General features: G+C 44.9%; 1 protein-coding gene across 2 annotated transcripts in view; it reads left to right on the forward strand.

Moving 5' to 3' along the window:
• Positions 1–26,139, forward strand: part of GRK4 (G protein-coupled receptor kinase 4) — a 186,513-nt gene that overhangs the window by 50,285 nt on the left and 110,089 nt on the right. For both annotated transcript variants that reach the window (XM_044295702.1, XM_044295694.1), the window contains exon 2: positions 20,252–20,347. In XM_044295702.1, the coding sequence (XP_044151637.1) occupies positions 20,252–20,347 (96 nt within the window). The remainder of the gene's footprint in view (positions 1–20,251; positions 20,348–26,139) is intronic.

Genomic DNA, 26,139 nt, shown 5'->3' on the forward strand with positions numbered 1-26,139 from the left:
CGCCTCTTTATTAAAGGGGTTATGTCATGATTAATGTAAAAAATAAAAATCAGACGTATAGTACATGGGGGCCTCTTTCTAACAAAGCTAGAACCAGCCCCGTGCCTCACATGGATCCAGAGATCTCCCTGTTCATTGCTCTGCGAGATTTATATCAAGCTGGCAGCTCAGGGAGCATGTCCTTTCTAAGGTGTTGTGCCCTTTCTGCTGCAGCTCTCTCCCTGTCATAGCTCAGGAGGCGTGTCCATGCTCTCCCTATCACAGCTCAGGAGGCGTGTCCATGCTCTCCCTATCACAGCTCAGGAGGCGTGTCCGCGCTCTCCCTATCACAGCTCAGGAGGCGTGTCCACGCTCTCCCTATCACAGCTCAGGAGGCGTGTCCGCGCTCTCCCTATCACAGCTCAGGAGGCGTGTCCGCGCTCTCCCTATCACAGCTCAGGAGGCGTGTCCGCGCTCTCCCTATCACAGCTCAGGAGGCGTGTCCGCGCTCTCCCTATCACAGCTCAGGAGGCGTGTCTGCGCTCTCCCCATCACAGCTCAGGAGGCGTGTCCATGCTCTCCCTATCACAGCTCAGGAGGCGTGTCCATGCTCTCCCTATCACAGCTCAGGAGGCGTGTCCATGCTCTCCCTATCACAGCTCAGGAGGCGTGTCCATGCTCTCCCTGTCACAGCTCAGGAGGCAGTTGAAGGGTGAAACTGAGCATGTGCTGCCATCTCAGCGAGATGGACAGACAAATGAGAAGCATTGAAAATACAACCATGCCTGGTCCTGTCAATCATAGTGCAGGGGGTGCAGCAGTTACAAAGAGAGCCGAGCCTCTAGGTGTAACGGCAACCGCCCCCCCCCCCTCCCCCGTTGCTCCTAGAGGCTCATTTCCATATAGTAAAACTTCATTTTTCTCAGCACTGCAGGCACATATAAACGTGCGACCAACACAGATGCCATCAGCTGCCAAGCGCACATGTAACAGGTCAGACAGTTTCATAGATACAGAACTGCTGACAGATGCCCTTTGAGGTGTGGACAACCGTTTTAACAGCTCTGTCATAGTTACATTGTATCTAGATGCAACAGCAGCAAAAAAAAAAAGAAATAAACAAAAAAAACTTTCTTTACCAAAGTTAATAAGCAGCGTCTAAATTTCACCTGAGCATTTCCATACACTGACAGCAAGCAGACATCTTGAAAATTATAATTTGAAATGCAGTGAGTGTTAAAAATATGCAGAAAATTTCATCGTAGAGCAAGCTATTTACATAGGGCTAAGCAGCGTATTCCGTTTCTACCATAATACCACCAGTGTATCACAATGACGGTTGTTGTTGTTTTTTTTTTACGGTGGCAGCGCAACCATTCTTGTGCCTGTCACCGCGCTGGCAGGAGGTTTTAACTGATGATTTCAGCTGTCATAGGTGTAATTCATGAGTCAAATAAGAGCACTTGTGATTGTAATCCCTCTCTGCAAGGGGTGGAGTGCGCGAGTCAACAACGTCGTCTTATTGATAGGAGAAAGGTTAAAGAAGTGCTAGCCAAGAAGATTGTTTGTTTGATCATGGAGTATGACAAAAATTGTCCCCAGCGCGCTTTACTCTTTGTGTTCGCTCTACGTCTATTGTATGATTATTATTTTTTCCGCTTCAGGTGCTCTACTCCAGCAACCAGTATAATATAGAATACAATGTATTGTATGCTATAGAGATAAATGAGGTTGTCCCCATGTCTTACAAAGCATTAAATTGGACTCTGGAGTACTTACAGTATGAAGAGTTATATGTTCAGTCCTCTTCCGATGAGTCCCTGTCCATTAGATTCTACCTGAGTGATGTCAGGTATGTAGTGATGCGAGGTCTCCTATGTTTGCCCATAGCCTGCTTGCTCAGTTCTGCATCTGCTGCTTCCATGCTCATTCTGGACCTGGTCTAGGGGACCATCAATATGCTGTGGACCTCCTGACCTGCCCCATTGTCTCTTACTGATGCGGGATGGAATACGTTAAACAGAGTTATTTGATGACTTAACCTTAGGATAGGATATCAGTATCTAATTTTTGAGGTTCCAACTCCTGCTGTTGAAAGGGCCTGCGGCTCTTGGGTATGCACTGACTTTTCTTTCTCGACCAGTGACGTCACGTCCATCACTCACATTACTTTTGTGCAGCTCAGTCCCATTCAAGTGAGTGGGATTCAGCTGCAATACCAAGCACTGCCACTGGCCTATCCTCAGAATAGATCGCCACTAGCTGATCAGCAGGGATCTGATACCCTGAACACCCACTAATGCTGCGCCTTTCCCTGTTTGGCAGGGAGTCGAAGTCTGCTGATCAGCTAATAATGGTCTATCCTGAAGATAGCCCATCCCTTAAAGGGATTTTCCAACACTTTTTAACTGATGATCTATCATTGGGGTCCGACACCCGACCCTGCCGACCAGCTGTGGACAACCTTTTTAATTGACAGGGGTTCCAGGAGTCACCCCCCTACTGATCAGCTATTGATAACCTATCCTGACCTATTCCCAAAAAAATTCTTTTGAATTAAAGGCGAGTCTTGTTCCTATTGCTTCAAAATAAGTCATGGTTTAAATATTCCACAGTAGGATCATGACATTCTTAGGGGGTCGAATGGCAGGATAAAAAGCCATTTAGGCCATTCACATGATGAATGATTTGGATGCACGAGCTCATTTATTAGCTTCATTTACATATAAGGATACATTTATTAAGATCGCCATTTTAGAAGGCCCATAGCTGGCGGTGGATCCGCCGAAGTTATAAAGACGCGCCTGCCTCTCCATAACCAGTTCCAAATGTAAGGTAGCTTCCGTGCTGTCTTACATTTAGACCTTTTTCTACTTCTAAAACAGGCGTAGAAAATGATGACCCGACCCGTCCCCTTCCTCGCCCACACCAGACCCACAATTTTAGACCTGGAAGGAGCGTATTTCAGATAAATAAATGACCCCTATAGTGTTTAAGAAAAGCCATAAAGGCAGTGATATGGAGAAAGGGGATGGCAATGGGGGCCAACACCACCCCATTTCTTCTCACTTTTATTTCTGGCCATTGTATAGCCTCCTTTGCTCCTTGGATGATTTTAATGACCTACATCTGCACAGACATAAACAACGTAAAGAAAGTTCCAGCACTTGTGAATAGTTTCGTTGCGTCGTCTTTATTTTCGGTAACAAATTACAGCCTGTGGACCCCGCCTTACACCACCCCTGGATTTTTGTTTGTGGACTTTATCTGTACGGACAGTATGGAGAGGCACAGTAGCTGTGGTGTGGTCACATGTGAAATATATCCTGACTGCGACTGGAAAAATGGGCAGTGACTTATCAATACTAGTAACAGACTTTGACATGGGGGGGAAAAAAAGGCACATGACAAAATCGCATGTGTGACTGTCGGAGCGCAATTTGGTATGTCTGGGGGTCAGGTGTCAGAAATTGCAGTGTAGCTTTAGCTAAGAGATTCTTCATACGTAGGTCAAAAAACAGGGTGCGAAGATTATACCATATGGAGTTTTTTCATGATATTCCTAATCTCCTCCTGTAGCTGACAACCTGCTTGGTCTGTTACCTTCCTGCATGTGACTTAGCAGAAGGTAATTACCTTGTGAGCACGGAGAGCCTTGAACGGGCTGCCTTCTCAGCTATTCATTTTATGCTACAAAACTGGTCATGAGAGGAGGTCATTGTTCCTTCTTGGCCCGGTGGTGGCAGCTGTGGAGGTGTTTTTCCCACAAGAATCAACAGCAGATTCAGTCAGCTTGACACTATCTGACGTCAGGGGCTGACACCAGTGAACAATGGCTGGCTGAGGGAATCCTAGCCCTGTGTACACTGCGCTTAACCCTTCTTGCCGCTTGCTCTGCAGAACAACGTGACGGAGAAACCTATCAACCAAATTTTTTAGGTCTCTCCCATCATGACTTATGGTGGAGCAAAGATTATATATGTTCTCTACCTTTTGCAGGAGCCCTCTGCCATGCCCATTACCACCCCCTACTTACTAACCTACTTCACAAACATAATGGGGGTAGATAGGTCAAACTAGTTACACCATTTTAGGGCGTAAAAAGGCACAAAGTATGGCGCACACCATATTTCTTCCCTAATCTGCACTTTTTTTTTTTCCACGTTTCAAAAGTGATTTGAAAACGTGGGCTTGTCTTAGCGGTCAGGGCGTAGCCTCCCTTGGCCAGACATATTTACTATAAAAAAAGAAAAGAAGCTGGCGTAGGTTTAAATTTCTGGTGCACAGACTACTAGAAGATATGTCAAATCTAATATATAAAGCTGAGTGTATGTGTGTGTGTCCGCTAAAGGAATCTGCACCGTCGCATTTACAATCACGAAATTTGGCACACAGGTACATCAGGTGTCCGGGAAGGTTTTAGACCGGGTCTCAGCTCTCTAGGATGTACCTTTCCTGAGATATTCCCAAATAATGCATTAGCCAATAGAAGCTTGGTCACATGACCCTTATCAGCCAATAGAAGCTCGCAGGCCCATAGTCTCCACATACACACAGTTTTACACCAGGTTTCCATAACAACCCAGCTTTTTTTTTCACTGCTGTAGGTCAGCTTTAAAGGGGCAGGGTGCTGTGGATGACAATGTTAAGGGAGCAGAGTGCTGTGGAGGTCATGGTTAAAAGGGCAGGTAAAGACAAACTTATAAACCCTGCCCCCAGGTCCCGCTAAACCACGCCCCAGACCCGGTTAGGCAACGCCCCCTCCCACTCCGCAGCCGATGGGGATTGAAAAAAATGAAGGGAAAAATCAATTTCTGTCAGCTGCAGGGGTGAGAGGGAGGGTGACTTTCTCCCTGCAGCTCACACTCAGACAGCATAGTGCTGCTGTCTGAGAGTGAGCTGTTCAAAAGGACATCCCTGTGTCTGTACAGGCCCTGCGCCGGACGGAGGACAGGGAGTCTGAAAGCCGGACTGTCCGGCCTAAAACTGGACCTCTGGGCACCCTAGGGGCAGGCTGCTGTGGAGGTCACAGTTAAGGGGACAGTCCGCTATGGAGGTCAGTGTTAAGGGGAAGATTGCTGTAGAGGCCACTGTTAAGGGGACGGGGTGTTGTGGAAACCACTGTTAAGCAGATGGAGTACTGTGGAGGTCACTAATAAAGGGGCGGCTGCTGTGGAGGTCACTGATAACTGGGCGGGATGCTGTGGAGGTCACTGTTAAGGGGGCGGGATGCTGTGGAGGTCACTGTTAAGGGGGCAGGATGCTGTGGAGGTCACTCTTAAAGGGGCGGGCGCTGTGGAGGTCTCTGTTAAGGGGGAAGGGAACGGTGGAAGTCACAGTTAAGGGGACGGTCCTCTATGGAGGTCAGTGTTAAGGGGCGGGGTGCTGTACCGGTCACTGTTAAGGGGACGAGGTGTTGTTGAGGTCACATTTTAAGCGAACGGAGCTCTGTTGAGGTCACTGTTAAGGGGGCGTGTTATTGTGGAAATCACTGTTAATGAGTTCATTGTTAAGGAGATGGAGTACTGTGGAGGTCACTAATAAAGGGGCAGCCGCTGTGGAGGTCACTATTAAAGGGGCAGCCGCTGTGGAGGTCACTGTTAAAGGGGTAGGGTACTGTAGAGGTTACTGTTATGGGGGATACTGTCGATATCTTTTAATGACACACACAAACATTAAATGAAATAGATGAAATATGCCCGTGCAAAGCCGGGTCCTTCTGCCAGTTGATAAATAAATTTGGCTTATTTTACGCCACTGGATTTTTCACTAAGAATGGCGTCCGTCTAATTATATATCCTTTAATAAGTTTATATTGATATTATGTTGTAATCTGTCGAGTGGTGGCAGACTGGGCAGTTACAAAAAGCCCTCAGGAGAGGGAACTCCAGTATTTTTAGCAGTGTATAGTGGTATTATTGGTAACTGAAATGCTGTTTTAGGTAGGAACCATATTCACCCTATACACCAGTATTATGTGGCCTCTTTAAAGGGGTTCTCCGGGAAATAATTAAATGGCTGCCAGCAACTTGGCCTAGAATGTGAAAAGGACTGGTTGCCACCACTTGCAGAGCTGCCTAGGTAGGTGAGTGGATGGGACCACACTACACATTAACACTACTCTACACTGATGGTAATGATGTGATCCTGCCTCTGATGAGCCATCATGGCTGAGCAGCCTGACAGGAACGCTCACCATTATGTTCTGTACCAGAGTGTGTGGTCAGGCCCCTAGGCAGCCCTGACAGTGGAGGCAACCAGTCCTGCTCACATTCTAGGACATATTGCTGATGGCCATTTTAAGTCATTCCTGGAAAACCCCTTCAAGGGATTATTATTTAGATACTGCATATTATTTGAGCATTATAGACTATGTGTGTTATATATGATACTATATTGAAGTATTATGTGGGTTTAAGTTATAAAAAAATGTCCACTGGAGCCCACTTTGCTTGTTGCCCAGGGGCCCCATCCCTATCAAACCAGTCATGTTTAACTTTGTGCCATAATTTGCAACTTTTCTCACCACTTTTCCAAAGTGGCCCTGAAAAGTAGTTGGGTGTTAGTGGGAGGGACACGGCCTTCCTCGGCCAGGCAGATTTCTGGCACACAGACTGCTAGAGGATGTACCGAATTTATTACGAGGTCCATGCCTTTTAATAAATTTGACTCATTTTAGGCCAACGTATTTTTCACCAAGACTGGAGCCAGTCTTATTATACAGTATATGATTTAATAAATTGACATTGACATTAAAAACCATTTCTAATGTAGTAATCTGTCGGGTTGTAGTAAACTTGGCAGTTGCCAAAAGCGCAAGCTTGGTATTTTTTAGCATTGCACCCTAGTATTTTAAGCAGTGTATGGTGGTGGTATTTGGGAATCGAAATGCGGTGTTATGTAAGAAATATACGGCAGTTTTATGTGGGCTCCTTAAGCGGGTTGTCCACTCTCTTTACATTGATGACCTGTCCTCAGAATAGGCCATCAATATCAGCCCGTCCGGGTTCTGACTCCCGGCGCCCCCGCCGATCAGCTCTGTAGTATTCACTTGAATAGGAAGGAGCCATCCCATGGAAGTGAATGGGACGGCGTAGTTGTAATTATGCCTGCACACCGCTGCAGTTGCGATGTTGAGCAGGTAAACAATGAAGAGAAGGCCTTGCTCGTACTAGCCGGGAGTCGGACCCCCGCCAATCTGATATTGATGACCTATCCTCAGGATAGGTCATCAATATAAAGTGGACAACCCTTTAAGGGAGAAGTATTTAGCTCCTGCATATTATTTGAGCTCTATTGATTATGTGGGTTATATATGGCACTATATGGCAGTATTATCTGGAGGTCCTCATGCACATTACATTGTCGAATGGTCCTGCTGAAAATGGCAGATTTGACCAACAACAATCTGATGTGTATCAGGGCCTTAAAGGAGTTTTTACAGGATCAATATGGCTTTTAACAGATCTGCTCCTGTAGTTGCTTACCCCATGTACATCTTACCCATGCTTTTTTTTTATTTAATTTTTTTTATATGGACCATCTTGGCCTATTTTCACCATGTAAACCAGGCATCCTCAAACTGCGGCCCTCCAGCTGTTGTAAAACTACAACTCCCACAATGCCCTGCTGTAGGCTGATACCTGTAAGGCTGTTCGGGCATGCTGGGAGTTGTAGTTTTGCAACAGCTGGAGGGCCGCAGTTTGAGGATGCCTGATGTAAACCAATCTCTCTGGTTTGTTCCCATCCTGTATGTAGCACTTCCTGTTGCTGTATCCAACCAAACCCATGATGCACTGCTTCTTCCTCTGCCACACCTCCAGCACTGCCCAGCTAGTTTATAGCTCCTCCCACCCAGCTAGTCACATAGACACTCCCCTATCGCTGCCCCTAACACCCAGCTAGTTTATAGCTCCTCCCACCCAGTTGGTTACATAGACAGTCCCCTATCAGTGCCCTGCCTATGGACATAACATCACAGGAAATAAGAAAGAGCTACATGGACATGGTCATGTGACCACAGCCCAGAACGGGCGATAGGAGCAATAAAGGAAAATATATAAATATATTAAAAAATTAGGGCTCATGCACATTTATTTTTGTTTTCTGCGGCCTGCATGCAGAACCATTCACTTCAATTGGGGCGCAAAAAACAGAAATGACTCCGTGTGTATTCCGTGTCTGTTCCACCAAAAAAATATAGAACGAGTCTTATTATTGTCCGCATTACGGATAAGGATAGGACTGTTCTATTCCATTCCGTTCTTCAAAATTCGGAACGCACTCGGCCGGTATCCGTGTTTTGCAGATCCGCAATTTGCGGCCGGCCGTGTATATGAGCCCTTGCAGCTAGCTTCATAAACAATTCATTTAAGGGATTTTCATGCAAACTGAAAAAGCCCTTTAAGTGATATCTGATGCTTGGATGCAGGTATGGCAATAAGTTACGGTTTTCTTCATGGTTGTCAGATCGCTTGTCATACTGTGGAGACAGTCCTCCTGTTATCACATCTTAGTGGGTTTGTCCAGGTGGCAGTATATCCGCCTTTGCCCAGTTTAACCATTAACAGTAGTAACTCAGAAATGACCGCGGAACATTTTATTATTATTATTTTATTTTTTTCGGTAGAAATGCTGTTTAGCTTCGGGTGACGCCAGCTAAAACAAATAATAAAGAATTTAGCATTTTGATAAACCATTTTTGCAACGACTAAGTGTAAAGATAAGCTGTGGAAAATGCACTTTGCTTTCCAGCTCATTGTCTCCGTGTGTGTGACTCGATAACGCCGCAGCACTTAGCGTGTTGACACATGCGGTCATTTGCAGCAGATTCCTCGCTGCCTTTTGTAATGGGGCGGACTTCCCCCTCAGTGGAGTCTACTGGCGGCGCAGTCAGATGCATCCCTGCCGACTTCAAGATGGGGATAGCTTGGAAACCCGACAGGTATGTTGACACTGGCAGCCCTGACATGCGTCTCCTTGCTTTTATGATCCCTCGACAAACAAGTAATGGTTTATATTGTTACTGATAAGACTTTTCGCTGACAGGTGCGCTGCTTGGATCTGCGAGCGGAGCCTCCCGGGACTATAATACGTGTACTACAACAGCAGCCATGTTTTACTACGTGTATGGAGCGGTCGCCCCAGTAACCATTCCAAACAAGACGCTAGGCCTCGTCTATGAAAGAAAGTCAAGACAAAAAAGAAAAAAAAACATACATAACAGTCCAAAAATAATACCGCTATACTTGTCCAAATCTCACTATACTGTATCTGTGGTGCCATACAGTGCACAGATACTATTACCAGTGTGAGAGGTGATGTGGCAAAGAAAGGTGGGGTTGGTTTTTATTATAAATATGGGGGTGATGTACCTAAAACAACAAAAACAGTCCAAAAATAATACTGTTATACTTGCCAAGTCTCACTATACTGTAGTTATGGTGCCATACAGTGCACAAATACTATTACCAGTGTGAGAGGTGATGCAGCAGACAGTGGGGGTTGGTTTTATTAGAAAAATGTGGGGGTGACAGAACAAAAACAGTCCAAAAATAATACCACTATACTTGCCCAAATCGCACTATACTGTAGTCATGGTGCCATACAGTGCACAAATAATATTACCAGTATGAGAGGTGATGCGGAAAACAAAGGTGGGGTTGGTTTCATTAGTAAATGTGGGGGCGATGTGACATAAAACAACAAAAACAGTCCAAACATAATGCCGCTATTATTGCCAAATCTCACTATATTGTAGTTATGGTGCCATACAGCAGCACAGTGGCTCAGGGGTTAGCACTGGGGTCCTAGGTTCGAATCCGACCAAGGATAACGTCTGAATGGAGTTTGTATGTTCTCCCCGTGGGTTTCCTCCGGATTCTCCGGTTTCCCCCCACACTCCAAAGACATACTGATAGGGAACTTAGATTGTGAGCTCTATCGATGCTAATGTCTGTAAAGGAATATTGTAGCGCTATATAAGTGCATAAAATAAAGAAATAATAAATAAAATACAATGCACAAATAGTATTACTGGCGTGATAGGTGATGCGGCAGACAGTGGGGGTTGGTTTCACTAGTAAACGTCGGGGTGACGTGACCTAAAACAACACAAACAGCACAAAAATAATACCATTATACTTGCCCAGATCTCCCTATACTGTAGTTATGGTGCCATACAGTGCACAAATACTATTACCAGTGTGAGAGGTGATGCGGCAAACAATGGGGGTCGGTTTCATTAGTAAATGTGGGGGTGATGTGAAATAAAACAACACAAACAGTCCAAAAATAATACCGGTATAGTTGCCTAAATCTCACTATACTGTAGTAATGGTGCCATACAGTGCACAAATACTATTACCAGTGTGAGAGGTGATGCGGCAAACAATGGGGGTCGGTTTCATTAGTAAATGTGGGTGTGATGTGAAATAAAACAACACAAACAGTCCAAAAATAATACCGGTATAGTTGCCTAAATCTCACTATACTGTAGTAATGGTGGTGTAGAGTGCACAAATACTATTATCATTGTGAGCCATACTTGTGGTATACTGTGCATAAATAATCCCGCGTATAGAGCCCAAGTAAATGTAATATATATATATACATATAATTTTTAAGCAACCTAAAATAATGGCGAGTAAAAGCTGCACTTAAATGGCCAATATCACGTACTCCAAAAGTGAACTGAGTGGTGGCGACGCTTAGGACAATGCATTGCACATCGCGCCTATGGGACTTCCGAAAAATAACTCCCATAGCGATAAAGGGAGAGCACACTGCGTATGTATGGTGCGCTCTCCTTCACTTTGGGGAACCCCGTTCTCTAGATAGGAGCAGGTCCCGGAGGTGGAACCTGTTCAGCTGCAAAAGCCAAATTTTACCACAAGAAATCGGGGGCCGTGTATTCAGTTCGCTATCGTTAGTGTGTCCTTCTCCAGAAGACATGGCTAGTGGCAGTCATCTCTGACAGCGGCGGTCCTGCCAATGTAAATATCGTGTTCGGTTTTAGAAAAAGTTGTTTACATTACAAGAAAAAAAAAAAAGGAAGACCTGACAAGTTCCTCTGTTACACATTACAGTACATGCCAGTGTAGTGCAGATGGCGGTGACGCAACGTCAGCACAGATGTCCCATGAAAGCCCAGGAGACAGCGCGTCTTCAGAGCAGGCAGCTTGTGCATCCCCCTGCGCGTCTGGCAATGACGTCCCTGAGTGGCTTTCGGATGTCACTTCTGCCTGAAGGATAAACAGAGAGAAAAGGCCAGGAGTTACGTGAGCAAGGTGACTGCTGGGAACACAGCGCAGACAGACGAGGAGCGCAGAATCCAAATGGAAAATCTGCCCTTCATGGTATATAAATGGGGACTTTTTCCCGTACACTGCGCTTCAGTAGGATCCACGTCTCCATTCACGTCGCTTATGTCTAATCTCAGAACCTGCCATGTTAAGTATCTCATGGCCAGATCATGATTATACATTGTGGCAGCCTGCCGGTTCCCCCATTAGCCGACAACTGGTGGATGACCTGGATTCAGTGGTCTTCTGGATGTAAAGCTCAGCCCAGGACTTGTTCCTACACTGACAAAGCAATTTGAGCTATTATTATTATTTTTTATTTTATGTAGCGCTCACATATTCCACAGCGCTGTACAGAGATCGTCATCCCTCACATCAGTCCCTATCGCCATTAGATCCCACAATCTAAATTGTTTGGCATATGGGACGAAACTAGAGTTCCAGGAGGAAACCTTCACAAACATGGGGAGAACATACAAACTGCACTTGGTCGGGTTCAACCTGGTTGTGTTTTGGATTATACTTTCTAAATACTTTGTATACTTTCTGCTTCTTTTCCAATAATAATGGATTGGAAGTTTTAAGCATAAAATATTAAGAAAGATACCTACAAAACCCTGTCTAATCACACAAACTTACAGGAGGTCCGTCAGCCCTAAAATGATCAAGCTGGCCATCCTTTGTAACCCTGCTGCCAGTTGGCTTCAAAGACTGACCATAATGTCAGGATTTGCCATCTATTGGGAGCGGAGGATTGAGCTGTTGGGTTTCAACATGCCCAATCCTTTTTTTCTCTGTGGAAAAGTCACCAGCCAGAGGAGTCTAGCAGCAGCTTTCTCCTCTCTCCCCTTTCAGAACACACGCACATCTGGCTGAGCTGACGGACATGTGTACGGAGGAATGTCGCAGGGATAGCTGTTGACTCTAACGTATCTAAGGCATATGGCCTCACACTTTCAATAGCTGTCCTCCGAATGCTTGCTCTGAAAGTACTCCCCACACACGTGTTCTCTGTTTGCCCGAGCATGCACATGCTCCGAATGGGGAGAGAGGAATAAGCCACTGGGCAAACAGTTATGGTGGCAGCCTATCTCCAGCCAAAACAAAAGGATTGGGCTTTGAAATTCAACATGCCACATCCTTCTTTTATGGTCATCTGGTCCTGTCTACTCGAGGTGCCCCAGAACAACTTTCCTCTAGGGAATGGGACCTACATTGACAAAGCTTTTTGTCAAACTTTGTCAGGACCTGCCCTGGATTCTCCACCTAAGGCCCACCAAACTACCCCAATTCATGTGTATATGTACTTCAGCTACTGGCATGGTCTAACATTGTTTTAAATCTGGTGCAGATCTCTGTAGTCTATCTTTTGAATTGAGGACGCGTTTTGGGTAAAGGGTAGCAGTAGGGTCCTACAGGATCCATGAAAAGAATGCTTGCCTCTAATTGCACATTGTCATATGGTGCCTCTGTGAGGCCATATATTCTCCCCTTAAAACAGAATGCCTATGTGCCTAACGTGACTGGGTCTTGCCCCTGGTTCATGTCTTGCTGAACATTATTGATCCTACCCTGCCCTCCGTCCAGTGTAAACCTACATGGAACTGCTCTGTCTATGACTTGCTGGTTGCTAAGGGTCAATGCTATGTGCACATATTTTCTTTTGTCAAATATATTTAGGTGGAAAAAACGTGGCCGCGCAACATTAAAGGGTTTTCCCCTTTCATTGGATTGTCTGTTAATATCAAATCAGTGGATGCCCGATTCGCGACAACCCAGTGGATGGCAGCTTCATCCTATTCAAGTGAACAGGACAAAGCAGTCCCAGGCAATGTGTCAGGAGGACCACACCATAGCTGGTCAGCTCACCACACCATCACCTTAGTCACCATAGACAGGGAGTCCAGACGCTGCTCGGAAGAAAAGCCATTCCATTTTCAAGTTCCAGGCAATGCTCGTTAAGTGGTCTGCGTGCAAGTAGACCGCCTAGTGTAAGCAATGATGAAGTCGCAGCGATTGCTTGGCCGAGAGTTGGACCCCTACTGAGTATAGGCCATCAAAATGCTGAAACTGGAAAAAAATAAATTGGTAAATGTTGTGTTGCCCATCACAACTAATACTAGTGAACGTGGTCGCTCAAAAATTCAGCAGGTTTGGATCTACCGTGGTCACACGACCTGTCGGGCGGCAACACAAGCATTTTCACTATTATTATTTGCGATGTAGTAGCACGACGTGGCCCATGACTAAAAGTTGCCGTATCATTATTTGAGATGTAGTAGCACGACCTGGTCCATGACTAAAGGTTTTTGGACCCCTACTGATCTGATATTGGTGGCCTCTACTGAGGATAGGCCATCAAAATGCTGACACCGGAAAAAAAAAATTTGTAAATGTTGTGCTGCCCATCACAACTAATACTAGTGAATGTGGTTCCTGAAAAATTCAGCAGGTTTGGATCTACCGTGGTCAAACGACCTGGAAGGCAGGAACACAAGCATTTTCACTATTATTATTAGCGATGTAGCCCATGACTAAAAGTTGCCGTATAGCCCAAGTCTAATGTATGTGGGCTCCTGGAAGAACTTTTTGTATAGTATTCTTGGCTCAGCGCTCTGCAAATTAGAATTAATTTGACTTTGACCCCTCACATCTTGCAGCCACTTTCTCCTTGGAACTTTTGCTTTTTTTCTTGAAGATGTTGTGTGGCCTTCTGGTGAGAGGAGACCAATAAATTGTTTAATATCCAAAGCACATTAAACTTCAGAAAGAGAACATTTCCTTGTTTGACGTGTTGCGTAGTGCTGGTGTGGCATTAACTCTGCTGCTGGCTCTTAACTTGCGTATGGAGACTGTAGGTAGTCTGGTCAGGCGTCTTGGCCGAAAGTTCATTGGCTGTATTGGATGGTAGTGTTTATGACTAAAGCACAGTATTTGTAAGGAGACACCGACTTTCTTGCCAAGGAACTAATTCAATTCATGTGTTCACCTTGGCAGAGCCAAAGGAGGTCCTTCATTTTTGTATTGGGGAAATGCATATTTCTTTATGGACAGTCTTATGTCAGAGCCTTGGGAGCACCCGTTGAATAGGGACCAATAGACAGAACAGTGATTAGGAACGAAACATTAATTCCCGATCATTACCCCACTTTCGTTTTGCTGTATTTACACACAGCAATCATGGGTTCTGTATGGGGATGAATGATCGTCACTACGATCATTCATCCCCATATTGTTTCCTTGTCTCATTGTTTACACAGGGGAATTATCAGGAAGAAATGTGATTGTGTGTTTTCTATAGTCCATGGATCAACAGTTTCTCTCTCACGTGAAGTTAGTTCAGTCTAATCTGGGATAAAATGGCACTGGATGCACTGAATGCTGCACTCCCGCCATTGAAATCAAAGGGGGGGGGGGGGGGTCTTATCACCTGGAGACCCACCAATGGTAGCTAGTAATTTGTGCACATAGGTTCTCATATTTGGTCGTGACTACAGTGGGAGAGTTTTGTAGGCATGTTCTGTGACCTGTGCTGAGGTCACTCTGCAGGGAGGGGGAGGAGCTGAGCTGTGACATCACCGATTGTGAATGGTGGTTCTTGTGATATATATATATATATACTCACCTAAAGAATTATTAGGAACACCTGTTCTATTTCTCATTAATGCGATTTATCTAGTCAACCAATCACATGGCAGTTGCCTCAATGCATGTAGGGTTGTGGTCCTGGTCAAGACAATCTCCTGAACTCCAAACTGAATGTCAGAATGGGAAAGAAAGGTGGGCTACAACAGCAGAAGACCCCACCGGGTACCACTCATCCCCACTACAAATAGGAAAAGAGGCTACAATTTGCACGAGCTCACCAAAATTGGACTGTTGAAGACTGGAAAAATGTTGCCTGGTCTGATGAGTCTCGATTTCTGTTGAGACATTCAAATGGTAGAGTCCGAATTTGGCGTAAACAGAATGAGAACATGTATCCATCATGCCTTGTTACCACTGTGCAGGCTGGTGGTGGTGGTGGTGTAATGGTGTGGGGGATGTTTTCTGGGCACACTTTAGGCCCCTTAGTGCCAATTGGCCATCGTTTAAATGCCACGGGCTACCTGAGCATTGTTTCTGACCATGTCCATCCCTTCATGACCACCATGTACCCATCCTCTGATGGCTACTTCCAGCAGGATAATGCACCATGTCACAAAGCTCGAATCATTTCAAATTGGTTTCTTGAACATGACAATGAGTTCACTGTACTAAAATGGCCCCCACAGTCACCAGATCTCAACACAATAGAGCATCTTTGGGATGTGGTGGAACGGGAGCTTCGTGCCCTGGATGTGCATCCCTCAAATCTCCATCAACTGCAAGATGCTATCCTATCAATATGGGCCAACATTTCTAAAGAATGCTATCAGCACCTTGTTGGATCAATGCCATGTAGAATTAAGGCAGTTCTGAAGGCAAAAGGGGGTCCAACACCGTATGAGTATGGTGTTCCTAATAATTCTTTAGGTGAGTGTGTGTGTGTGTGTGTGTGTGTATGTATATGTATGTATATATATATATATATATATATATATATATATACAGTGAGGAACAGAAGTATTTAAACACCCTGCGATTTTGCAAGTTCTCCCACTTAGAAATCATGGAGGGATCTGAAATTCACATTGTAGGTGCATTCCCACTCTGAGAGACAGAATAAAAAAAAAATATTAAGGAAATCACATTGTATGATTTTTAAAGAATATATTTGTCTTGCTCTGCTGAAAAAAATGAGAAAATCAGTGTTAATATTTGGTACAGAAGCCTTTTTAATCCTGTCTGTGATGATAATGCGATGACTACTGAGAAGTGATATGTGCAGAACAGGATTTGTCACTCTGTTATTAGGATTAGGGGACAGTGGGAAAACTGTTAGCTTTCTGGATTAACGTTGATTGTGATGTTGAAAATAAAACCGCCCAACAAAAATATATATGTGTGACCTAAAACTGTGATTTAAACAATAGTTTGTTTTCTGAGGACACATCTTTGAAGGAAACACTGCTGATGAATCTTCAGTGTTGTCCATGGTTAGGCTTTCATGGAACTATGCTCTCTGCGAGGAAACCTTTCAAGCTGTGCAGATCCTCTCGGTGCCTGCATGTACACCATGAGGTCAGGCCGATGTGCGGCCCGGCGGTGTAGGAACAAGTTGAAGGTCTGCATGCAGCCTGTGTGCTTTGGCTTGGCTCCCCGGATGAGCGGTGTTTGCCTCTGTCATTCCAGGTCTTGTACCTTTTGTATACTTGGCTATTTCCCATCCTGGAAGCCGCTAATTCATTCCAGATCTTTTTGACTACATTAAAGCGAAAGCCCCAAAGTGTTAAATACTTTGTGGAGACCGCTGAGGTCACTCACACCTGCTGACATTTCATCCCATGAGAAGCTCATTATCCTGTAGGAATGAAGATGGGAAACATTCCCATGTGGAGGAAACGTGCGTTCACATCTCATTTTTGGCTACGTCGGTAGAATTCACCGACATACGCCACGGGAGCCATTGAATCCCGTTGTAAAAAAAATTCTGGGCGCGTGAGAGCATTTACATTAGGGTGTATGCCTGACGTATTCCTCTAATGTGAATAGAGCCAGACTAAGGGCTCATTCACACGACCGTATGAATGGGTCCACATCCGTTCCGTAATTCTGTTGTTCCGTTCCGCGGCCCCGCAAAAAATATAGAGCATGTCCTATTATCCATAATCGCGGACAAGAATAGACATTTCTATACTGGGCCATCCGTTCTGCAATTTGCAGACTGAAAAATGGTGCGGTTGTGTGAATGCGCCCTAAGGGTGACTTGGGCCCCATAACATGACCAATAGCCAAGGGCTTGATGACACTTACCAATAAACGGGTGCCATACTACTGTATATGGTAGTTGATGCCAGTTGTAATATCAGGGTAGGGCGGTATTTGACCCTGGCATTAAAGCAGTTAGCTCATTATTTATGTTAAAAATGTGATAATAATAAAAAAAATCTCCCCATTCATTTCTCCAATTGCCCTGCTAGAGTTAATTGAAGCTGACAGCTCAGGGGCGTGTCCTTTCTCAAGGGGCGTGTACATAGTGCTGCAGCTCTCTCCCTATCAGCTCAGGGAGTGTATCCTTTTTTTGAGCAGCTTTCTCCCTATCATATCTCAGGCGGAGTATCTTTTCACAGGGATGTGTGTCGTTTCTGCTGCAGCTTTCTTCCTATTACAGCTCAGGGGGCGTGTCCTTTTTCTGCAGCTCTCTCCCTAGCACAGCTCAGTGGGCGTGTCCTTTCTCCTGCAACTCTCTCCCTGTAACTGTCACAAGTTTTAACAGTAGAAAAAGCTGGTGGCAGTTTGAAGGACGGAACTGAGCGCATGCATCCACCTCAGCGAGGTGGACAGAGAAATAGGGAAAGGAAGAAACAGCAGGTGGCGCTATACAGATACATTTTGTTGAATAGCTCAGTGGCTATGCTAATTTTGTAATTACACGCAATTACAAAAGTATTCAGATCCAGGTGCTGGTTTGAAAAATGTAGAATATTTTTCACCTGTCCATACGTCCTATCGGGGAATATAGATGTCATAGACCTGTTCAGCCAAAACTGAGAGCCGCTGATAGAGCTGCTTTCACTCTCTGTCCAAGTATAGCCCGGACCAGCATTAATTTGTGATTCTCCGGAGGCTGATGCATCGGCGTATGCGTGTACCCCGATGGACCCACTGTTGAGATAAATATGTGAAGGACTATGGGGTAAATTCCTCTTCCCCCATTTTGGCATTATTAGTAGGGCTTTTAGGCGCTGGATTTTAGAGAAAACCAGTAAGTGAATGATGTAGAAATAAAAAGTGAGGATTTAGTGTAAAAAAATTAAAAATACAATTTTTTGCCTGCATCAGACAATGAGGGGTCATTTCAGGAGACAATCACACCCCCCTGATTTGACAGATTTTGGCACGAGACACGCTGTAATGTTTTTACTGGCTGTAGTTGAAAAAGCGGTTTTCAGAATGTAAATGATACTGTTCCTGTAAGAACAGCGAGGACGTAAGCGCAGGAACGCTCTCTGTGAGGTGGGATCCTTCTCAAGACGGCAAGAATCCCTCGGGGTTTGGCCAGAGGTTTGGATGGTTTAAAGGACTGTCTGTCTCGTAACACAGCCCCCCCCCCCCCCCCCCATTACATTCCTTCCTGGAGAAATCAGCCAAGTACCAGATCTAATACTAATGGGTCACGTGCATCAAGTTAACCATTTTCCGACCATTGCGTGTTATCATGCTGACGTTCCCTGATGTTTTTATTTAAAAAGAAGCTGCCGATCATTAAGGTGAGAATTTGCCCCCCAAAAATCGGCCATTTTGATATGATATCTTACTGGAAAAGCTTGGTGATTGACATTGACCACCACCATAGCTTCCACTGGGATTGTCACCCAGCTTTCCTAGAGTCCTGAAAGGCAAATCTGCAAAAAAAAGTTATGGTGATACAGTAGTGTACTTCGGAGTCTTCTGCTGGAGGTCCATACAATGTATACCTTCAACAAAGAGCCCCAAAAAATCATGATCTTTGGGTATTATGGGCTACCATGAAGCCCTTGGATGGAGAGTGGTTTAGTCCTGGTTGTTCCATCTTCTCTGCTGCTTGATGATGAGAATCTGTAGATGACAACGCTTTATAGAGGAACTACACAATTTTTCTGAATAAATTGTTGGGGAATTGGCCCGAGTGTGATTGAGAAAATCATAGAAGCAGTAATGTAGACCAGGTTCTTTTGTCCTGCATGGAAAAACCCAACACCATACTGGGAGTGGGGTGAGGGAGGCTTGTCTAATGGACATCATGGGCTGCCATGAAGCCATTGGATGGAGAGGGGCTCAGTTCCGGATGCTCCATCTTCTCCGCCACTTGATGGTGAGAACCTGTAGATGACTCCCGTCTATAGAGGAACTGCACAGTTTTTCTAATAAATTGGTGGGGAATTGGCGCAAGGGTCATTGAAAAAATCATGTAAGCGGTAACGTAGACCAAGTTCTTCTGTCCTGCATGGAAAAACCCAACACCATAATGGGAGTGGGGTGAGGGAGGCTAAACTAATGGGCATCATGGGCTGCCATGAAGCCCTTGGATGGAGAGGGGCCTTAGTCCTTGATGGTGAGAACCTGTACAAGAACTACACAGTTTTTCTAATAAATTGGTGGGGAATTGGCCCAAGGGTCTTTTAGAAAGTCATGGAAGGAGTAACGTCATGCATGGAAAAACCCAACCCCATAATGTGAGGGGAAGAGGGCTTGTCTAACCATTGCTATGTGCCCCCTTCTCTTCCATGTATACTACTACCTGGTGGGTTTGATGTTCTGGTTTCTCTGAAGTTCTGTTGATGGTGAATTAGAGAACAAAAATCTTTTAAGGTTATGTTCACACAGGATGGATGTGCTGCAGCTCTTCTGCAGCATTTCCGCAGGCAGCCTTGGACTGGCTCACCATAGGATTCTCCAATGGGCCCAGGCTCTGATACCAAAATTGCCCCCAAAGATTCAAGTGAAAAATAAACAATTTGGCTGCGTTTGGAGCCAATCACTTGCCGTTATGGTCTATCCCTTTGATTCAAAACCTTTTAAAAAATTTTGATGATATCGGTTGGACCTTGAGAGTAATTTTCTGTGGTGGGCCCCAGGATCCCAGTCCGACCCTGTCCGCAGGAATGAGCAGGCGCCAGTCATCGGGCCCCTCGGCTTTACAAGCATACAAAGATAATAATACAGTAAGAAGCTATAATACTGTAAAACAGCAAAAACATTACACTGGCCCATAAAGACATAATCACGGGGGGGGAGATTGATGCCCAGGTGGCGGTACCATGCCAGTCATTTACCAGTTTATATTTTTTTGTTGGTGAAGCAAAACTTCCACGATACAGAAATCTAATGAATTCTTTCTGTGACAGGTGGAGGAGGCAAAAGGAATGGACGCAGCAAGAAATGGAAGGAGATGTTGAGGTTGCCACACATAAGCGTTTGTGAAGAACTCCGACATACAGTGGGTGAGTAGTAGGTGGACACAGTCCTGGTGACAGATCCACTTTAAAGGGGTTTTCCGATATCAGCAAATGCAATGTTTTTGTTGTACAATGAAACATTATAAATTTTTCTATTGGACTTTGTATAGATTATGCTTGCTGTCTGTGAATGGGAACCTTCCTTGTAACGACCCTTATATTAGAACATTTGGAAAATTCAAATTATACGATAATTCAGTAAATACATTTTATAGGCGGAATACCCCTTTAATTTCACCTTTAGAGTCTACTAGTGGATGTAAATATCCGCAGCAGAATGTGGAATTAATCCTCCGGGCATATTAACTAAAGGCTTTCGTTGCTACGCGACTAGCAATATATTAGATACTGTAATTGCCATTTATGCAATTTCCCAATCTAAAAATGTTTACGTACGTACACTGAATGTCTTCTTGAAGATCCGATATACTCATCTATATCATCTATTTTCATATTATCAAACTATCTTAAAGGGGTTGTCCCACGAAAAATATAAAAAAAAATTCAAACCAGCACCTGGATCTAAATATTTTTGCATGTAATGAAAAATATATTATAGCTACTGACTTATTCACTGAAATCTATCTGCATAGCGCCACCTGCTGTTTGCTCTTTTTTTTTCTAATTTCTCCGTCCTGCTCACTGAGATGGTCGCACGTGCTCAGTCCCGTCCCTCAACTGCCACCAGCTGCAGCTTGATATAAATCTAGCAGAGCAATGAATGTGGAGATCTCTGGATCCATGTGAGGTACAGGACTGGTTCTAGCTTTGTTAGATGGTATTGGGATTAAATATCTGAAAACCATTATTTTGACCATGAGGTTAGTGGACCCTTTGCTTTTTTTTTTTAAAGGACTAGTGCACAATATGTTAGTAGGATCTCTTTGTGGAACCCTCAGAAATCAGCTGTGTTTAATTCCCCTACAGCGCCACAACTGGGGAAATGGAGGATTACATTGAGATCGGTAATACAGCTCTTGTTGGGTCCTCCATAGAAAGGTGCCTCTGCTCCTGCTAATTGATGTGGGCTACTTTATTAAAGTTTTTTTTTTTACACTTTTTAACTGATGACCTACCCTCAGTATCAGATTGTTGGAGGTGAGTGCTGCAAAGTTCTCGCAGCTAACCCTAGGCCAGTGACGACACGTTCAAGTAAATGGGACTGAGCTGCAATACCAAGCACAGCCACTATACAATGTACGGCGCTGTGCTTGGTGAGCAGAGAGAAGGCTGCAGCGCTCACAGGAGCGTCGGTGTCTTCTCCAACAGCTGATCGGCGGGGGTCCTGGGTGTCAGACCCCTAGTATAGGTCATCAATTAGAAAGAATCGGAAAAACCCTTTTATCTCAGAAAGGATATACAAAAATCGGGTAACCCCTTTAAGTAGTTCTGCCATCTTAAAATCTACGAAAGAAGCTTCCCGGAGATTCTTGGAATAACCGGTGGATGAGGGTTACTAGCATTGTGCGAGGGGTTTATGGCAGGGCTTCTCTGGGAAGCAGGAGTCTTGGCTCCTTTTTGTTGCCTTTAGGTATGAACTGAAATAAAACCTTGATGGAACGTGTTACTTTTCATTTACCGTCCAACTCTGGTCTTAACCTCTTACTGACATATGAGTCAGTGCGGCCGTCTTCTTCTACACTGGTACTTGGTCATTGCATGTGCCGGTGTTCAGACTTATACTGAGTGTTTTTACTGGATCCGGCAGGGTTCAACAAAAACGCTTCCGTTACTGATAATACAACCGTCTGCATCCGATATAAACGGATCCGGTTGTATTATCTTTAATATAGCCAAGATGGATCCGTCATGAACTCCACTGAAAGTCAATGGGGGACGGATCCGATTTCTATTGTTTCAGAGAAAACGGATCTCTCCCCATTGACTTGCATTGGGGGTCATGACGTATCCGTCTTGCTCCGCATCCCAGGACGGAAAGCAAACCGCAGCGTGCTGCTCTCCGGTATGAGAACGGAATGCATTTTGGAGGATTCCGTTCTGTTCAGTTAAGTTTTGTCCCCATTGACAATTAATGGGGACAAAACGGGGACGGATCTCAATACCGGAAAATATTATCTCTTGTGTGAAAGTGGCCTTAATGGTTTTTTTTTTCTACTTTTAGATAAATGTAGTAAAGTTGTATGGTTCTGCAGTGCTCTGAGATATTTGAAATCACATCTGAGAGTTTGCTACGACTTGATGGCTTACAGCAAGGATGCCCAACCTGTGGCCCTTCAGCTGTTGCAGAAACTACAACTCCCAGCATGCCTGGAGAGCCTACAGCTATTAGGGCATGCTGGGAGTTGTAGTTTTGCAACAGCTGGAGGGCTGCAGGTTGAGCATCCCTGGGTTAGAGGATATCTAGAAGAGACCCAGTTGGATTCTTTCCAGACAATGCTCTAACCCATCAGCAGCACCAAGTTCCAGTATAAAATGCTCCCCCCCCCCCCCCCCCAGTATGCCAGTATATTTATGCCCCCGTAGTGCCCGGTATATATATATGATGCTCCCCCTGTAATGCTAGTAGATAATGATCCCCTGTAATGCCCTTTATATATAATGCTCCCCCTCCTTTGTGCCCCCCCCCAATGCCAGTTGTATATAATGCCCCCACCTTGGTGCCTCCAGTAGATGACGCACACCTTTGTAGTGTCAGTTATATAAAAGGCCCCACCCCCACCTTTGTAGTGTCAGTTATATATAAGGCCCCGGCCCCACCTTTGTAGTGTCAGTTATATATAAGGCCCCGCCCCCACCTTTGTAGTGTCAGTTATATATAAGGCCCCGCCCCCACCTATGTAGTGTCAGTTATATATAAGGCCCCGCCCCCACCTTTGTAGTGTCAGTTATATATAAGGCCCCGCCCTCAGGATCGGTGACTTTTAAACAAGAAAACACTTCATTCCTTTTTCCCCACCACTGTTTGCGATGCAGGCCACGACCTGGGCTGTGGTTTGTGTTGCTGTGTCCTGGCGTGGGTGGTCCCGATGACATCACTGCTCCTACGTTGTGATGTGTTCACGCGAGACCCCTCGCAGGAGGTCACGGTGATGTCATTACTGCCTCATAGGCTTCAGGCCTAGCACGGTACGTATTACTACAGCTGATCACCGCACGCTAGGGTCGCCGGGCCCGCTTCTATTTTAAAGGGGCAGTTGCATATGGTCCCTATGACTATAACATTTGTTCTTCTCTCCTTTTTGTGGCGTGAATCTGAGAACAGCATAGTCACTTGGAAAACCCGCTGGAGCAAATGACACGCGTTCTAAAATCGGCTGCATTTGTAAATGAATGGTAGGGCTTGTACGTATTGTAATTAAACGGCCAAAGCACTCAGCCGACCATAATGGAGCGACGCATCTCGAGGGTTCAATGACGATGGAAAAAGGGATTACTCATAGATAGTTGTGGCGCAGGTAAGAATAGCAGACCTGCTGTAAATCCTGAATTCACGAAACACAATGTGCGCCGACGATTCATGGCCGGATCGCTTTATATTAGGAACGAGACAAAACAAGTTAATGAGACTGTGGGAACAATTATTTACAGATTAAACTTTTGAATTTTTTTGTTAAGTTTAGTTATGTGTTTTTTTGGTCTATTTTTTACCTAACCTCTTAGGGGCACAACAATATACAGGTATATATTATTATTTTTTGCCTCACCAATTACTAGCAGTCACAACCTTATTATTTTTATTGTTTAATTCATAGTTTTCTTTTTTTAAATGGGATGCAAGAAAAAGTATTTATTTTTTTAGTTAAAAAAATTATAAAAGAATTATTTTTATCTAATATCCCCTAGAAGAGTCCTGAGGCTGTGGATAAAATAAAATGGTAATTTTGAGTTACAGTATGTCAAAATTCTGTGTTAAAAGGAATTGCCCATAAAAAATATTCTATTTATATTTTTTCCAAACCAGCAACTGGATCTAAATGCTTTTGCAATTGCATGTAATTAAAAATGTAGTCTAGCACAGAGTTATACAATACATTTTATCTGTATAGCGCCACCTACTGTTTGCTCTGAGGTGGACGGACATGCTCAGTTCCGATCTTTAACTGCTACCAATCCTATCTACTGTTCGTAGCTGTGACCGTTACAGGAAGAGAGCTGCAGCAGAATGGACAAGCCTCCTGAGCTGTGATAGGGAGACAGCTGCGGCAGAAAGGACACAACCTCTGAGCTCTAATAGAGATAGAGCTGCAGCAGAAAAAACACCCCCCAAGCTGTGATAGATAAAGAGAGAGAGCTGCATCAGAAAAGTGATGCCCCTTGAGCTGTGATAGGGAGAGAGCTGCAGCAGAATGGACATGCCCCCTGAGCTGTGATAGGGAGAGAGCTGCAGCGGAAAGGATACTCCCCTGAGCTGTGATAGGGAGAGAGCTGCAGCAGAATGGACAAGCCTCCTGAGCTGTGATGGGGAGACAGCTGCGGCAGAAAGGACACAACCTCTGAGCTGTGATAGGGAGGGATCTGTAGCGGAAAGGGCATTTCCCTGAGCTGTAATAGAGATAGAGCTGCAGCAGAATGGACATGCCCCCTGAGCTGTTATAGGGAGAGAGCTGCAGCAGAATGGACATGCCCCCTGAGCTGTGATAGGGAGAGAGCTGCAGCAGAAAGGACACTCCCCTGAGCTGTGATAGGGAGAGAGCTGCAGCAGAAAGGACACTCCCCTGAGCTGTGATGGGGAGAGAGCTGCAGCAGAATGGACATGCTCTCTGAGCTGTGATAGGGAGAGAGCTGCAGCAGAATGGGCATGCCCCATGAGCAGAGTATGGAGAGAGCTGTGGACCCACTTGCAGAATTAAGCTAAACCACGAGCTGATGCGCCGTGGCATCAAGCAGTGTCCATCTGGACACCGCACCAACAAGGGACATGTCTCCTCTTGTCTCCTTTTGGCGCCCCGGCTTTGTACCTCTGGCCCAGGAACTGCAGCGCTGGGAGGCAGACTCCGTGTTTTTGCCGCTGGAATTTTGGCCCGGTGTCCACATCAACTTCTGACAGCAATGGGTCCCCGTGTGTTCGCCCCATGGAGTCTTTCATACATTGTATCTATTTTGCATGAAAAATTGATACATGGTAAAAAAAAAAACGTTGTTACGGTAATTAGTATCTAAATATATTTCCGATCAGATTTCTGTATTCTGGTGTTACGCAGCACAGAGATTCTGCTGGCCCTGCACTTGCTTCTGGCAGAGAACAATCTCATATTTTTAGGACCCGCTTTGTGACGCAGTGTGTTTGTGTGAGCCGCCTTATCTCTGGGCGCTCGCTCAATGCCAGAAAGTGAAATGTTTTCCTTATATTTGTCTTTCCGAATAAAGGAGCCTGAATGAATGCCTTTATTTCTGTTAAATGAACAGGAATGATTCTTTGGATTATTTATTTTTTGTAAAAAAATATAAAAAGTTTTTGGCAGCTTTATTCTTCATTGTTGATTAAATCGGTCTGTATTTTTCTAAATGATATCACCTCCTGGTAAGAGTCCATTCACGCAACATAGCTCGCTGCACGGCTCCTGAGTATGGAGCAGGCCTTCTGTATATATGGAGTCCCGTGAAGTATTCCTGATTTGTCTATGCATAAAATCTGGCGGGAAAAAAATCCCATGTAGGCATGTAGAGGGCGGTATATTAGAGGACTTGTACATGGCAGCTGGATTATGCATGGCTATAATAAGGGGCTGTAAAGCTACGTTCACATTGAACTCCGGTATTCTGTACCGGCAGAGGAACAGCGTTACTGGCCGTGCACCGCCAGATCCCAATGGACT

The sequence above is a fragment of the Bufo gargarizans genome, chromosome 1, assembly GCF_014858855.1.
Source record: "Bufo gargarizans isolate SCDJY-AF-19 chromosome 1, ASM1485885v1, whole genome shotgun sequence".
Lineage (NCBI taxonomy): Eukaryota > Metazoa > Chordata > Amphibia > Anura > Bufonidae > Bufo > Bufo gargarizans.